At 38.3% G+C, this 14329-nt stretch overlaps 2 protein-coding genes across 3 annotated transcripts in view; one reads left to right on the top strand and one right to left on the bottom strand.

The window, feature by feature from the left end:
• RFC1 (replication factor C subunit 1) overlaps positions 1-14329 on the top strand; it is a 72588-nt gene that overhangs the window by 49308 nt on the left and 8951 nt on the right. For both annotated transcript variants that reach the window (XM_073342270.1, XM_073342271.1), the window contains exons 6-14: positions 705-779; positions 3657-3734; positions 5486-5573; positions 5695-5972; positions 7319-7426; positions 8156-8335; positions 10084-10188; positions 11658-12054; positions 13067-13176. In XM_073342270.1, coding sequence (XP_073198371.1) covers positions 705-779; positions 3657-3734; positions 5486-5573; positions 5695-5972; positions 7319-7426; positions 8156-8335; positions 10084-10188; positions 11658-12054; positions 13067-13176 — 1419 coding nt within the window. The remainder of the gene's footprint in view (positions 1-704; positions 780-3656; positions 3735-5485; positions 5574-5694; positions 5973-7318; positions 7427-8155; positions 8336-10083; positions 10189-11657; positions 12055-13066; positions 13177-14329) is intronic.
• WDR19 (WD repeat domain 19) overlaps positions 6467-14329 on the bottom strand; it is a 126191-nt gene continuing 118328 nt past the window's right edge. The window contains exons 37-38 of the transcript XR_012158692.1: positions 9353-9452; positions 6467-7717 (exon numbers count right to left, since the gene is read on the bottom strand). The gene's annotated coding sequence lies outside the window, so the exon portion shown is untranslated. The remainder of the gene's footprint in view (positions 7718-9352; positions 9453-14329) is intronic.

Raw genomic sequence — 14329 nt, forward strand, 5'->3', positions numbered from 1 at the left:
TGTTTGTCTGAACGATTGGCTGAAGTAGGACTGATTGGATTTGTAGGCTCCAAAGTTTTACATTTTATTTTTCAATGCAGTTACTTTTTGGTCATAATTCTATATTTGTAAGTTCAACTTTCATGATAAAGGTTCTTGGCTTTTTATTAGCTTGAGTTTCTAAAAAATGGTTTGACTTAAAATTGAAAATTTGTAATGCTTGTGAAAGGTGCCAGCCTGAGAGAAATGGCGTGTACAGTTCTGTTTATCAACAGAACGTATACAGGGTGCTTAGGCAGCAGCAGCACAGGCTTTCCTGTATTGCCCTGCCATTATGTTTGAGCCAGAGGGAAGGCAGGGTGGGGTAGTTCATATTCCACATACAACCTAACCAATGACTTCTCTTCTGAACTTGGAAACAAGGATGCCTATTAAAGCCAAGTAATGTGAACTGATATCAGTTTGGAAATAAGTGAGGTCACTTAATTTCATTTGGTATTCTGAATGGTGACTGTTAACCTGGGATGAATTCAGATTAGTGAGGTATGAATAAAATGCTCATTCCCATTCCCAGTCCTTTTGGCCTTTGTCATGTTGGTATGTAACTAGATTATGCTAGAAGAAATATACTCTTCATGATTAATACAACTGTATCTCATGGTACCTTTATAGATAATGGCAACAATTTGAACTGTTGATTTTGTTTTTCTTTTTTTGAAATGCAGCCTTCACAAAGCAGAGATTCATTGCTAGAAGATGAGGCTATTGCTAAGCAACTGCAGTTAGAGGAAGATTCAGAGGTAAACTTTGTAAACACATTGCCCTGGCTCTTTGACCCCCCGATTGATGAGTCCTCTTTAACAGCCTTTGCCTGACAACAAAATAGCTGGGTTGTGTTTTGAGTTGAGCAATTCTGTGAATTTGCTGCTGTAGTGGCTTGGAAAGGGAAAACTGATTTTATGTAGTCTTAAAAAATATATTTCAACAATAAAGTTCATATATGCAAGGTTATTTTGTGCACATTATTTTAGTATTGTGAATGGAGCCATATCTACCCTAATCTCTGCCTTCCTACATCCCTTCCCCACACCCTTATCTGTCTCTACTAACTCCTCCCTTTCAAATCTGATCTTCATTCCCACTCCCTTGTATCTCTCTCTGTCTCTGGGCTTGGCTACACTTGCAAGTTAGAGCGCATTAAATCAGCCCCGGGCGCCCTAACTCCTGAGGTGTCCACACTGGCAAGGTACTTAGAGCGCCTGGACTCTGCAGCTGGAGCGCTCCTGGTAATCCACCTCCATGAGAAGCGTAAAGCTTGCTGCGCCCTGGCTGAAACGCCTGGGTGTTGGTGTGGATGACTTTTTGCATTACTGCGCTGTGATTGGCCTCCGTAAATGTCCCATAATCCCCTGCAGTCAAGTGGCCACTCTTGTCATTGTTTTGAATTTGGCTGCAGGCATGTGGATATCCCCTTTCAAAGCTCTGTTTCTGACAGCTGGCATGTTTATCTGCACTGGGACAAAGCAAACCATTACTGTGGAATGCTGCTGCCCAGGTAGGGGTGTGTGTGGGGGTGTGTGTGTGTGAGAGAGAGAGGGTTTGCTGCTGTCTGAACTTACAAGACAGCATGCTGACACTCTCTCTGCGCCCCCCAAAACACACGGTCTCTCCCCCCACATACACACAACACACTCCCTGTCACACTACCCCCCCCATTTGAAAAGCACGCTGCAGCCCCTTGCCCACACTGGGATAGCAACCACAATGCATTGCTGTCTGTGGTGTTGCAAGAGCTGTTAATGTGGCCATGCCACTGCACTTGCAGCTGACAGTGTAAACACAATTCCCAGCGCTCTACATCTGAAAGTATAGCCAAGCCCTAAGTCTGTCTCTAATGCATACTCCATCTCAAAAAAGATCACTGCCATCCATGACCATTTCATTTGATGGTCTCTTGATCTCCATGCACTCCTGGAAAGGTATAGCGTTCTTACGCATGGGTACTGTATTTAACTTTATAAACACCAGATTAATCTGTTTATATTGGGGGAATGCATACCTGTACCCGATTTTATAGGGACAGCCCCGATTTTTGGGTCTTTTTCTTATATAGGCTCCTATTACCTGCCTCTGCGGTCTCGATTTTTCACATTTGCTGTCTGGTCACCCTACATACCTGTCAAAATGAGTTCTTGTTTTCTTTGAAGGGAAGATTGGCTGATTTATGTTTAATGCAGATACATGGAAATGTGTAATGCATAAGCATCCTGTGAAATAAATGTTTATATGCATTTAAAAAGCATACATCCTCTTTGACCTTACCAGAAACTAATATTCTAATAGGGTTAACTTTTGATGTGAAATAGTCTGTTTTAGGAAAAACCACGCGTATTTTCTTTAAATTCCTAATACCTCTAGCACTACCACTCCCTTACACAAGAAATGTAACAGAGATGCTCTGTGGATACAATTCGTGCATCTTTGCCTTAAATACCCCATTTACATTGATGATATTGTTTGTCTTTTTTTTCTTTTTTCTTTTTATTCTTTCTGCTGGAAGCAGGGAAGATAGATGCCATTCGTCAGCTTTAGCGTACTACCGGTGTTATGGTTACATAGAAAATAGTCCCTGTGGTATACTTGGACTTATGAAGTCATCTGTTTGAATCCGGCAGAAAGGGCATGTTTGATCTTAGATTAGGTCAATTTACTTGCTGTTGTAAAAGGATTTGATTTGTAATGTGGAATACAGGTATTATCAATAAACACCTTAGTCAGGAAGAACAAATGTTTGCCCTAAGGCAAAATATTAGATGATAATATGGTAACGAGGATGCCTGTCACTGTTGTAGATGTTGCATTTATTGTGTTAGGTTTTCCTTCATTTGTTCCTAACTAGGCTTTGTTTTTATTTGGCACGAGGTAATATTAATTGCAAATGGAATCTCAGGAAATGTGTGGACCTGGACTTTCTTTTTTTTTACTGGAGGAAATCCGTTTTGTTGAAATTGCTATTTATATTTTTCTGCTGGACTTGCATCTGTCTAATATGTCAGATTGTTGCTAAATTGCATTGAAGAGCAAGAGCCAGGCAAGGATCAGGGTCTTTATTTGTAAAAATCTACTGTCTTGGAATAAGAGAACTGGCATTAAGATGACCACGTTCATTGTGGAGATGTGCTAACACAGAACAGGCTTTGTTTCTGACACCAATTCTGAAAGAGGATCTCTGAAACCAGCAGGTAGCTCCCCTGTAACAGGTTGTCAGTAGTGTGATCCTGACTTCCTTTCAAATTTTAGTTGTGTAATGCATTAACAAGGTTGTTTCATAATAAAAGTATTCAGAGGGACAGAAAGTTTTGTTAATAATGGGATTGCACAATTCTATTCCCTATAGCTAGGTAGCTCGTTTCTTTGTATAGTGGGTTATTGCATTACAAATATCCTTTCACTGAGTTGAATACTGTTGGGGAAAATAAGTCATTTTGTAGCATTTGGAGAAATCCAATACAGCAGTATTTCCTCTTGGTAGGGTATTTGATTAAAACTGAATATTGTCTCGGTCCATGTGTTCAGTGAATTTTTGATCTTGAACAAGAGGTTGTATAAAATGCCACTGCCTATCCTTTTAGTTTAATTCTGTTGACAAAAACCTGGGTATTCTCTTTTCTTCACAGCTAGAGAGACAACTGCATGAGGATGAAGAATTTGCCAGAACTCTGGCCATGTTGGATGAAACACCAAAGAAGAAAAAGGTGGGTTATTTTTATAAACTTTGTTTTAAAAATGAAAATATTTTTAAAACTAAAATGTTTTTGTGACTCTGGATTGCATTGTATTTTTTTCTTTTTTTAAAAAAAACCCACTATATCTTTTGACCATGCATGTATTTTATGGAGATCCATGGGGAGGCATTCTTGAAAGAAACATTAGGTTGTGGGATTGAAAAGGTCATGCCCACTTTTTCCTTCCTCTTGGCTTGCTCTTCCCTCACTCAGTAAGCACCGTCCTCTCTTAGTATCAGCCAGATGTGTTGCTTTTTATCCTTGTAGTTGAGTGGGTTGTCTGCTTCCTTTGAAACTGTTACTGTGTTCTGTTGGTGGCTAGTCAAAACTTACAAGACAGAGCCTAAGGCTGTGTCTACACTTAAACCACTGCAATGGCATAGCTGCATCTGTGCTGCTGTAGCGTTTCAGTACAGACCCTCGCTACAGTGATAGGAGCGGTTCTCTCGTCATTATGGTAAATTTGTCTCTCCAAAGAGGGAATTCTTCCATTGACCTAGTGCTGTCTACAGGGTGTTAGATCAACTCAACTACTTTGCTCAGGGCCTTGGATTTTTTACACCTCCAAGTGACGCAGCTGCCTTACGCTAACTTTTTAGCGTAGACCTGGCCTTAGTTTTGAAACTGATTTTGTGAAGTAGCAGTTTTGCAGTTTGTGGTTGATTGAGATTCAAAATGCAGAACAAGGTTAAAATTTAAGATTTAAAATAATGAAGACCGAAGAGGTTCATGTGGGGAAAAAAAATCAGATTAAATCGAAAAGTTATATTGCTGCTTTGAATAATGTGTTCTATAGGCAATTATGTAGCAAAATCTTATCAATATAGAAATGGAATCTTACAACAGAGGACTGAATGGCTTAGGTTCTGTGCATCTTCTTACCAGTTTCCTGTCACCATGTAGGTCCCCACTTTAAATTCAGCCCAGATTGGTAGACTGTTTGGCGATTTAGTACTTGAGGTGAAATTGAGTTGCTGATCTAAAGTGAGGGTCCACATCACAAAACCACCACCTTATTTGTTACTGACTAGCATGAGTGTTGGCAATCTCAACAGAGAAGCCAAGGATTGATTGGACATAGAATATGAAATTGTCTCTCACCCCTATAGGTGTGGGCCCTCTGCTTTAGTGTACCTGGTAAGTGAATGTCTGGCATTGCCCACCAGTGTTAAAACGTACACAAAAATAGGATTGTAAAATCTGTTATGATTTTCTGCTTTCTTGATTTATTTTGAAACAAATCACACACTCAAACTTAAAATAGACCAGATGTGAATCGGAAAGAGAACACCTACCCATGCTTTACAGTACATGGGATTATTGCCTTTAAGCTAGTTAGCAGTAATTATCTTTGAAGTTAATAAATGAAAGCACAAAGTCCTATTTCTCTAAGCTTCCCAAATGAACTGAACTAGGGCCAAATTTTCTCAGCAGAGGTTCTAGGTATATGCTCCTATTGGCATAAGGGGGAGTTGGGTGCATGCATGAGGGCAGAATTTGACCCTAAAAAGCTCCCCTGCTTAGCTATCCTTTCCGAAAGTGTATGTAATAAATCCTGTTCTAACCAGTGGCGGGACTAACCTTTTAATCAGTGCCATTCAGACCTCAAAGACGGCTTTCAGAAATGGAGAGAGATGTTTTGAACCTGCAGAAGTCTCAGTTAACTACTGTTTAGAGCATGTAAATTTCTTACTCTGTTATTTTGTTCATGTTTTGTTTAGGCTCGAAAAGATCTGGAAGAGAAGCTAACCATTTCGACAACCAAGACCAGTTCAAACGCAACAGAAAAACATAAACCGTCTCAAAAAGGTAATGCTAGCATACAGAAAAACCTTAGCACTCACTAATCTATAATATGAAGGTTCTCCTGTTAACACACATTTTGCCCCCTCCCCTTTTTTTTTTCTGGGGGAAACATCAAACTCAACAGATGACACAAGGAATTATAGTGCGAAGGAACAAACTAAATCTGAAAGTACAAGACCATCTTGTCCACATCCAGAAACTTCTGTTGGTAAAGCTGTACACTCAGAGAATAAGACCTTGCCTTTGAAACCTAGCTCTAAGCTGGTGGCTCTGAAACAAAAAGAAGAGAGCAGTAAAAAGGAGAGAGAGACTCCCAGTGCAGTGACCAAAGAAAAAATCATTTCAGGAAAGGAAGAGAAGAGGACGCCAAAGAAACAGAAAGTTTCTCCCCAAAAGCCTGAGGTAGGGACCTTTCATGAGGAGTTCACTAGGGCTTGGTGCTGACACAAGGATATGAAGAGTTTGTTTTTTCTTTTTACCATCCTCCTCATCTAACTATTGTTGCTGGGCAATATGTTTGCCTTTGAGTTTCCTGGAGAACTTCTAATTTCAGGAAGTCCAATTTCTAGCGAGGTTTTAAGTCTCCAATAAGTGTGTCAAAAACAAGAAAAAAATTAGCTAGAGGAATATTGATAAAATGAGGCTAGGAATTAACAGATCTAATTAACAAGCACTTCTTAAATGGCATACAAACACAGAAAGATCGATTAAAAAAGTTCTGTGGGAAGAAAACACTTGTCTGAATAGCTACATAATGCAGAAATTGGGGAGGAGGTGGAGTTGGTGGTGAGTGAGGGCTTTCTTGGTGACCAAAGAGATCTCAGAGGTTGATGGCTTTTTGAATCTTTGGTATGGAAATATATTAACAGAAAACAACCAATGTTAATTTCTTTATCTCCTAGACACCTAGACTTTATTTGTTATGTGCGTGGTGCTATACATGGTATAGATCTGAAGATTGTTCTTACTGCATTCTCGATGACAGGATGCACTAGGTGACACAGGAGGAAGTTCATTTAGAATACATGTTAATAAATATATAAGAAATGCAGACTTAAGCACAGCATAGTCAGCTTTTCAACAATTCCCACCTTTCTTGTTTTTAATCCTAGACACTGAAATGTCAGAATCTGCTAATCTTAAATTACCAGTAGTTAAATGTTGATTTGAGATATGATTCTGAAGATCATTTCCTACCTCCCCACCCCCAGCAGCTGAAAATCTATCTATCTCTAAAGTTTTAAATGCGTACCCAAAATCATCCCCTGTGTTTGTGAAGAGAAATAGACAATATTGAATTTACGAGGAGAAAGGCCAGGATTCTCTAATAGGTCTCTTTTAACTTTTTAGGTTTTTTATGAATAAAAGACTGACGCATCTGAAGCTTAGCAAAATATATTGGTTGTGTGTATCAATTTAGGGCATGTCTACACATGAAAAATATTCTGGATTACGCTAGGGTTTGAGTTTTAAGTGGATAGTTATTAGGGAATAACTCCATGTCTGGAGGAGCCCTAACATAAACAGTGAATTACTTTTCACACATTTAAAGAGGTGTGTTGCCGTACTGTAGAGTTATTTTCCTTTTGTAAAGACCAGTGTTGCTGCTAGTTACATGTCAGCATTTAAAAATGAGCCCTAGGATTTGCTTCTCCTTTTACGCACAAAAAAGCTATTTGGAAACTTTAAAGAAAGTAAAGCCTGAGTTTGATTGTTTCCTTGCTTATAGTAAATTTCTTCTTTCAAAGTCTATCAGTCCTGAGGACTCTGAAAAGAAACGAGTCAACTACCAGGCATATCGAAGCTTCCTTAATCGAGAGGGTCCAAAAGCACTAGGTTCCAAAGAGATACCGCAAGTAAGTCCCAGTTTGGCTTTAGAAGAATTACAGCATTTTGTGTGTGTAACATTAACGTATATCAAGGTCCTCCAGATATAAATTACCTAAGGCAAGACCCAATTAAGAAATATTTTGACAATAGATTTCTAATCTGTAAAATATGCACTAGAAACTTCAATTTTTGTAGTGTTGAAAAATGCTTGTGAAAATGGCTTGTTGGGTTCTACAATTCTCTCTCATTGTTGAGCTCATTTCCAGGACTGCAGGATTTTGGAGCGAGCCAATTGTTTTGAGCCAAGAAAAACAGACCTAAAAAAAAAAAAAAATTAAAGTCTTTACAAAATAAAAGCCATACCTTTTTATGTAAAAATAAACCGCACAAACTAAGAAATCTAAATGTCACAGCTTGGAAACCCTTAGGATAATATTTGATTTATATATTGATTTTTGATGTTTATAGTGGAAAACGATTGCCCTGCTGTTCGAAGAAAGTAACTGCCAGTGGTTTGCAGTGCTTCAAGCACAGGATGTTGATGCCTATAGCAATAGAATTTCCCCACTCAGTTTTAGCTAAAAGTGCCAAGCAGTTCTGACTCTGATTAGCCATTTGATTGTTTATGGCTGCTTACAGTCTCGGCTAACTAAACAGTACTTGACAAACCAAGGTATTGAAGAAATAATTTTTGTAACGGGAAGACATTTTGTTGTAAGTGCATCAAGCGATACTGCTTAATATTTGATTCTTAGGGAGCTGAAAACTGCTTGGAGGGCCTGACGTTCGTAATTACAGGAGTCCTGGAGTCTATTGAACGAGATGAGGCCAAGTCTTTAATTGAGCGTTATGGAGGAAAAGTGACTGGTAATGTGAGCAAGAAGACAAACTATCTCATTATGGGACGTGACTGTGGCCAGTCTAAATGTGAGAAGGTAAGTGCTACTATGCATGGTCCAAGAACGAAATACACACGTTAATTCACTCATAGACTTTAAGGCCAGAAGGGACCATCATGATCATCTAGTCTGACCTTCTGCACATTGCAGGCCACAGAACCTTGCCCATCTACTCCTTTAATAAACCTATAACTTATAGCTGAGTTACTGAAGTCCTCAAATCATGATCTAAAGACTTCAAGTTACAAATAATTCATCATTTACACTTTAAATGATTTAAAACCTGTTTAAACCTGCAAGTGACCTGTGCCCCATGCTCCAGAGGAAGGCGAAAATCCCCGGGTCTCTGTCAATCTGACCTGGGGGAAAATTTCTTCTCAACCTCAGATATGGTGATCAGTTGGACCCTGAGCATTTTAGCAATACCCAACAACCAGACACCACCTGGGAAAGAATGCTCTGTAGTAACTCAGCCCATCCCATCTAGTGTCTCATCATTGGCCATTGGGGATATTTGCTGCTAGCAGTTGCAGATCAGCTACATGCCATTGTAGGCGGTCTAATCATACCATCCTCTCCATAAATGTATCAAGTTAAGTCTTGAGGCCAGTTAGGTTTTTGCCCCCACCACTTCCCTTGGAAGGCAGTTTCAGAACTTCACTCCTCTGATGGTTAGAAACCTTTGTCTAATTTCAAGCCTAAACTTGTTGATGGCGAGCTTATATCCAGCTGTTCTTGTGTCAACATTGGTGCTTAATTTTAAGTAACTTTTCTCCCTTCCAAAACATTGTACCCATATGTAAATTTATCATCATTTACATTTCCCTTCCAAAACCAGAGAATTCTCCCCAAAATGCATATTTTAAGGGGGGGAAAAATGAAATACTAAGTAATTTTTCTAAAAGAAAAAATGGTGTTTATTAATAGATTTTCTTTGTACTAGTAATTTCAGATAGTGTCTCAGTTATGACTTAAAGGTAACACTGACTTCCTTATTTTTCTACCAGTACCGTCAATTTTTTACAGTAGTTTTGAGGGCTCATCCATACTCACATATGTACAGACAGTATATCTGATGTAGTGCACTCTCTTCTGTGTGTGAGACCAGGAATAGGCCCAGAGTTGACAGCGGTGCTAAATTACAGTGGTGCTTCTGTTAATTTACATAAAATAATATTAATACTGTGTTGTATGTACCTTTGAAGGCTTCAGACATGATTAAATATCTTTACAATACTGAAGACATTCAATGAGCAATAAGACATGAGTCTAGGATAGTTCTGATTAATGTGCACTGAAGGTGTGTGGTGAGACAAGAAATGAATCTGAAGGTGTAAATTAATCAGCCCCATCAGATTGTTCTCTGAAGTGTCTTATTGCTACTTGGAATGGATATTGAAAAGTTAATTTCTAGGAAAATTTAAAATTAAAAAAACATTCTAGGTATGTAAATTAGTTTCAGGTAACTTTTTTCAAATGTCACCGTTCTATAATCGGAGTATAAATCATTTAAATATCTTACTGTAATATACAATGTTTTTGTTTTTATATTACTACTAGAAACAACCACACATACCTTACTCTCCTCCTAGTCTCATTTGTGTCAATTATAGGCTATATGTTTGGTATTAATTTTGTTTTTAAAACTGTAACTGTAATGTGAGTAGACACTTATTATACAGCTTTTTGACATGGCTTGTGTTTCCAAACTTAATAATTACATACATAATTCACTTCTGTAAAGCAGTTTAAATGCAATTGATTGATTAATCTTTCTGGTCTAGGCATCAACATTAGGGACAAAAATTATTCATGAGGATGGCCTATTTGATCTGATTCGAACTATGCCAGGCAAAAAGTCCAAATATGAATTAGCAGCTGAAGCAGAGGTTTGTACAAAATAAACTTAATTTATTTCTTAAAGCACTGTCAGCTAATATGGTGCCTTTGTTTGTCTGCCCGTCCATCCGTCCCATCCTTTGGCAGTTTCAGACTGGCTTTATGTAGTCAGACATGTTTCCATCACTCTGACTTCTCTTTGGGAGGAAATGCAAGTTTTGTGGAAAAGACGACTTCCTTTTATTCACTTTTGCTTTGGTTTTATCAGATTTTTTTTTAACCTATTTAATACACTCTCACACTCCCTCTAGTGGAGCTGCCTGTCTGAGGAATGAGTATATTCAGGGGAAATCAAATAAATTTAATAAATTTAACTAATTGTTTATCCTTTAAAATGTAATAGCTCTAGCAAGTCTACACAATTTTACATTTGTTGCTGTCTAATTGAAGATGATTGATACTGTACGACATCAAGGCCATAATTCAAATCTGAGACCCTATTGCAAATTTAGGGTAATTAAGCGCAAATGGCATATGATAAATTTAGCATTTATGTAGTGCTGTTACATTGTCACTCCTCTGTGCAAACATTAAGTAATCGTAATCTAAATAAACTAATGTTAATGAATGCTATACAATTTATTTTACGGTGTGTTTAAGCTCAGTCTACAATGACAAGGCAAACAGTATTCAGTTTTCTAGAAGTACTGCCATGGCTTCCAAACTGAAAGTAGACACTCTCTTGCTATTTCTCATGTGACTAGCAGCTGAAATGTAATGTTTTTTATTTTTAATTTTATATCCGTCTAACGCTGAGACTCTTTTTTTTGTGTTCCTGTTGTAATCCAGTCATGGGCTTGCCATCCTCATACATACCTAAGTTTGGAACTGTGTGTGTTTCTTTGGAGGTATCACAGAGCTCCAAAATGTTTTTTTGATGGAAATTTGGGCTTTTGACTCAGCTACATTTTTCATGGAAAGTATGTTTTCCACAGGCAATTTTGACTTTTTGTTCAAAAAACAAAACATTTCAATTTTGAAATGCCACCATAGGAGTTGTAGTTTGCTGCCCTTTTCTCTTCCATGGGCTGCATTCCCCAGCGTCAAACTACATCTCCCACAAAGTGCCATGACCAGGGACTCCGTGATACACCGTAATGGCTCAACAATAAGGGAGACCATGGTGTATAGTAAGAGTTACAGTTCAGGTGCCTCATGGCCCACTCTGTGCAGTGGACTCCCTGGCCTGATGACAAGTCCCAGGAGGCACTGCAGTGTTATTTCCAAATTGAAGTTTTCATTTTTTTTGCTGAATATTTTAAAGTTTTCCTTGGAAAATTTCTGATGACCATGAGAAAATCATTTTCATAAAATTTTCTACTGAGGGGTGGGGAAAATTCCAGTTAGCTCTAGTTATATAAGCTGTAACCCTTCCAAAGGCTCTCTAGCTGTGTGTGCTACTGACCTGTTCTTGTTGGTTTTATTTTCCCTTTACACTTTCACTCTTCTGACTTTTAAGGCAAAGAAAGCAAAGTCAAAATGGGTCAAGACCCCACAGAAAATGGAGCCTGAAAAAAGAAAAATTAGCCCAGCTAAGAAAGAAACTGACCCTAAAAAAAGCAACTCCACTCCTGAAAAAGGAGGCACCTTCAGAGCTATAAAAAAAGAAACTACTGAAGCTCAGAAAGGTCTGGACTTCAAGCAGCAAACTATGGAGAAGAAGCATGCCCCAAAGACTGAAGAGAGTTGTGTTCCTGAGATAAGCAAAGGCAGAGCAGAGGGGTTGCTGTGGGTTGATAAATATAAGCCCACATCTCTTAAAACAGTAATTGGACAGCAAGGGGATCAAAGCTGTGCCAATAAGTTGTTACGATGGCTCCAAAACTGGCACAAGAATACTTCTGAGGAAAAACATGGTGACTATGCAATTAATATCTATTTTTCTGGCTGTTTCCAGGTTTCTCAATTTGTAGAACTTCGGGTGTTCACACTGCTCAGCTTCATGTAGACTCTTTTATAGAGTGCAAGCAACTGTAGAAGTCTGGAATCAGGTGTAAGTCCCAGAGTAGAAGCAATATTTTCAGCAAGTGTTGAGTCTGTTTTATCTTTGAAGTTGTAAAACAATCATTTTCAGTTCACCAGATTTACATTATACTGTTTGCACAGTTTTTTGTATTTTATTTGTTTGGATATTTACAAACTATACGGGAGGTCCAAACCTCAACATACATATAACAGACATCAATTCCCTTCCCCCACAGTCCTTAGAGTCCCCCACCACCATGACCGGCCCTAGCCAACACCCATTTCCTCATTAGTGGGGAAAAAAGTTGGGCCTTGCAGCATGCCCTGAAGGCTAATATGCTCTGGTGGCTGCTGTCCACATGGGGAAGAAGCGAGTTCCCAAGGTCTTAGCACTGACTAGCAAGTTGCTTTAGGGATAATCTGCAACTTTAAAGAAAAGACTCTGCAAGCTGGTCAGTGCAATCTATTGGTACTTAATGTGTATTCTGGACTAATTTTTTCCTGCCCTTTCATGAGGATATGTAAGAGACTGAAAAGGGCACAGTAAGTTTGCATATAATTTCACGGCAACACACAGTTGTTTTTTTAAATGAATCCAATATTAATGTTTCACAGCAACTTAAAGTGCTAAAACATTTTAGTGCCACAGGTACATTAATAATTGAAAACTATTAAAAGCAAAGAGTGCAGTCGCATATTCTGTTAAACTAAGATTATTTGAATTAGAGTTCTCCAAATGTTCATGCTACTGACTGTTCTATAGATTTTGTAGTCCATTGTTCTGATATCCAAAGATTGGGCTTGCTTGTTCTAAGGTCTGGTATTTTTAAGGTATCTTCTTAAAGTATGTAACTATCTACCATCCCTGTATTATCTAGATAAAAGTTGCTTTTATTTTTCTAGCAAAACCCAGTAAATTGGGAGGCAAAGATGATGGTACTAATTTTAAAGCAGCTTTGCTGTCAGGTCCACCAGGAGTTGGTAAAACGACTACAGCTGCTTTAGTTTGTGAGGTGAGTGCTTGTTCACAAATGTTTTTGGGATGCAAGAGAAGATGGAAGTATTGGATATGGGCTTTGATCTTGCACCTATAATTGGATACATTAAGATGTGCCCCCACTGTGACTCTGCATGGGTGTAGTGGTCCACCCATGCAGAACTGATTGTAGTGTCAGGGTCTTACGTGATAATATACGTGCTAGGATACTCATGTAATGAATATGATGTAAGTACATAGATGATAGTGATGTGATTGTGCACCCATGTCTATTTATGAAAAGGAATGCAAGTTCCAGTATGTTGAGCAGTTGAGGATGGGATTTTTTGAAGTTCTCACATTGGCTTAACTCTGTTCCTGTTGAAGCTAATAGGAGATCTACCAGTTGAAGTTAGTGGGAGCAGAGTGAAGCCATCACTGCATGCTTTTGAAAATCCTGTGTGACATTAGGCTTAAGGATATCTTTTTGTATTCCTCCTAAACCTTTTCATTTCCCTCAGTGCCACACTTTCTAAGTGAATTGTTGAAGACAAAAGAAGCTGAGGAGATTTGGAACTGTGTGTCGAATTTTTGCTGAAATTTGAAAATTACTCTTAAAATTTTTGTCTTAATAATAACAATCTTTCTCAACTGGTGGGTCCTGACCCCCAGGCACATCATGAAAGATGGTCAGGAGTCGCGAGGTGTTGAGAACTTTATTACAATTGTAAAGCAAAGAAATAATGAAATTTTTATAAATTCTTATTACATTTAAAAATTCAATTACATCAACATAATTATGGAAACTTATTGTTAATAAAATACATATATATTTATAAATATTTTAATTGAATATATATATAATTATACCTATAATTATATACTTACTTCCCCCCCCCCTTTTTTTTTTTTATAGTATATGTAATGGGGTCAATGTTTGGCTTTCAGTGAGGGGACACAAGCTGAAAAGATCGAGAAAATCTAGCTGAATTGGTCTAGTTTTGTGCTGGGAGATAATGGAGGGTTTCACACTGAATGTTCCTTACTGTAAATCTTTCAGAAATACTAATTGAAAATCCGAGACTTCATTCACAAGGGGCCTAAGGGAGATTGGCACCCAAATCCTATTGAAAACCAGTAGGAGTTGGGCCCAGAACTCTTGGCCCCTTTGAAAATTCCAAACTAAAACT

Source organism: Lepidochelys kempii, chromosome 4 (assembly GCF_965140265.1).
Source record: "Lepidochelys kempii isolate rLepKem1 chromosome 4, rLepKem1.hap2, whole genome shotgun sequence".
NCBI lineage: Eukaryota > Metazoa > Chordata > Testudines > Cheloniidae > Lepidochelys > Lepidochelys kempii.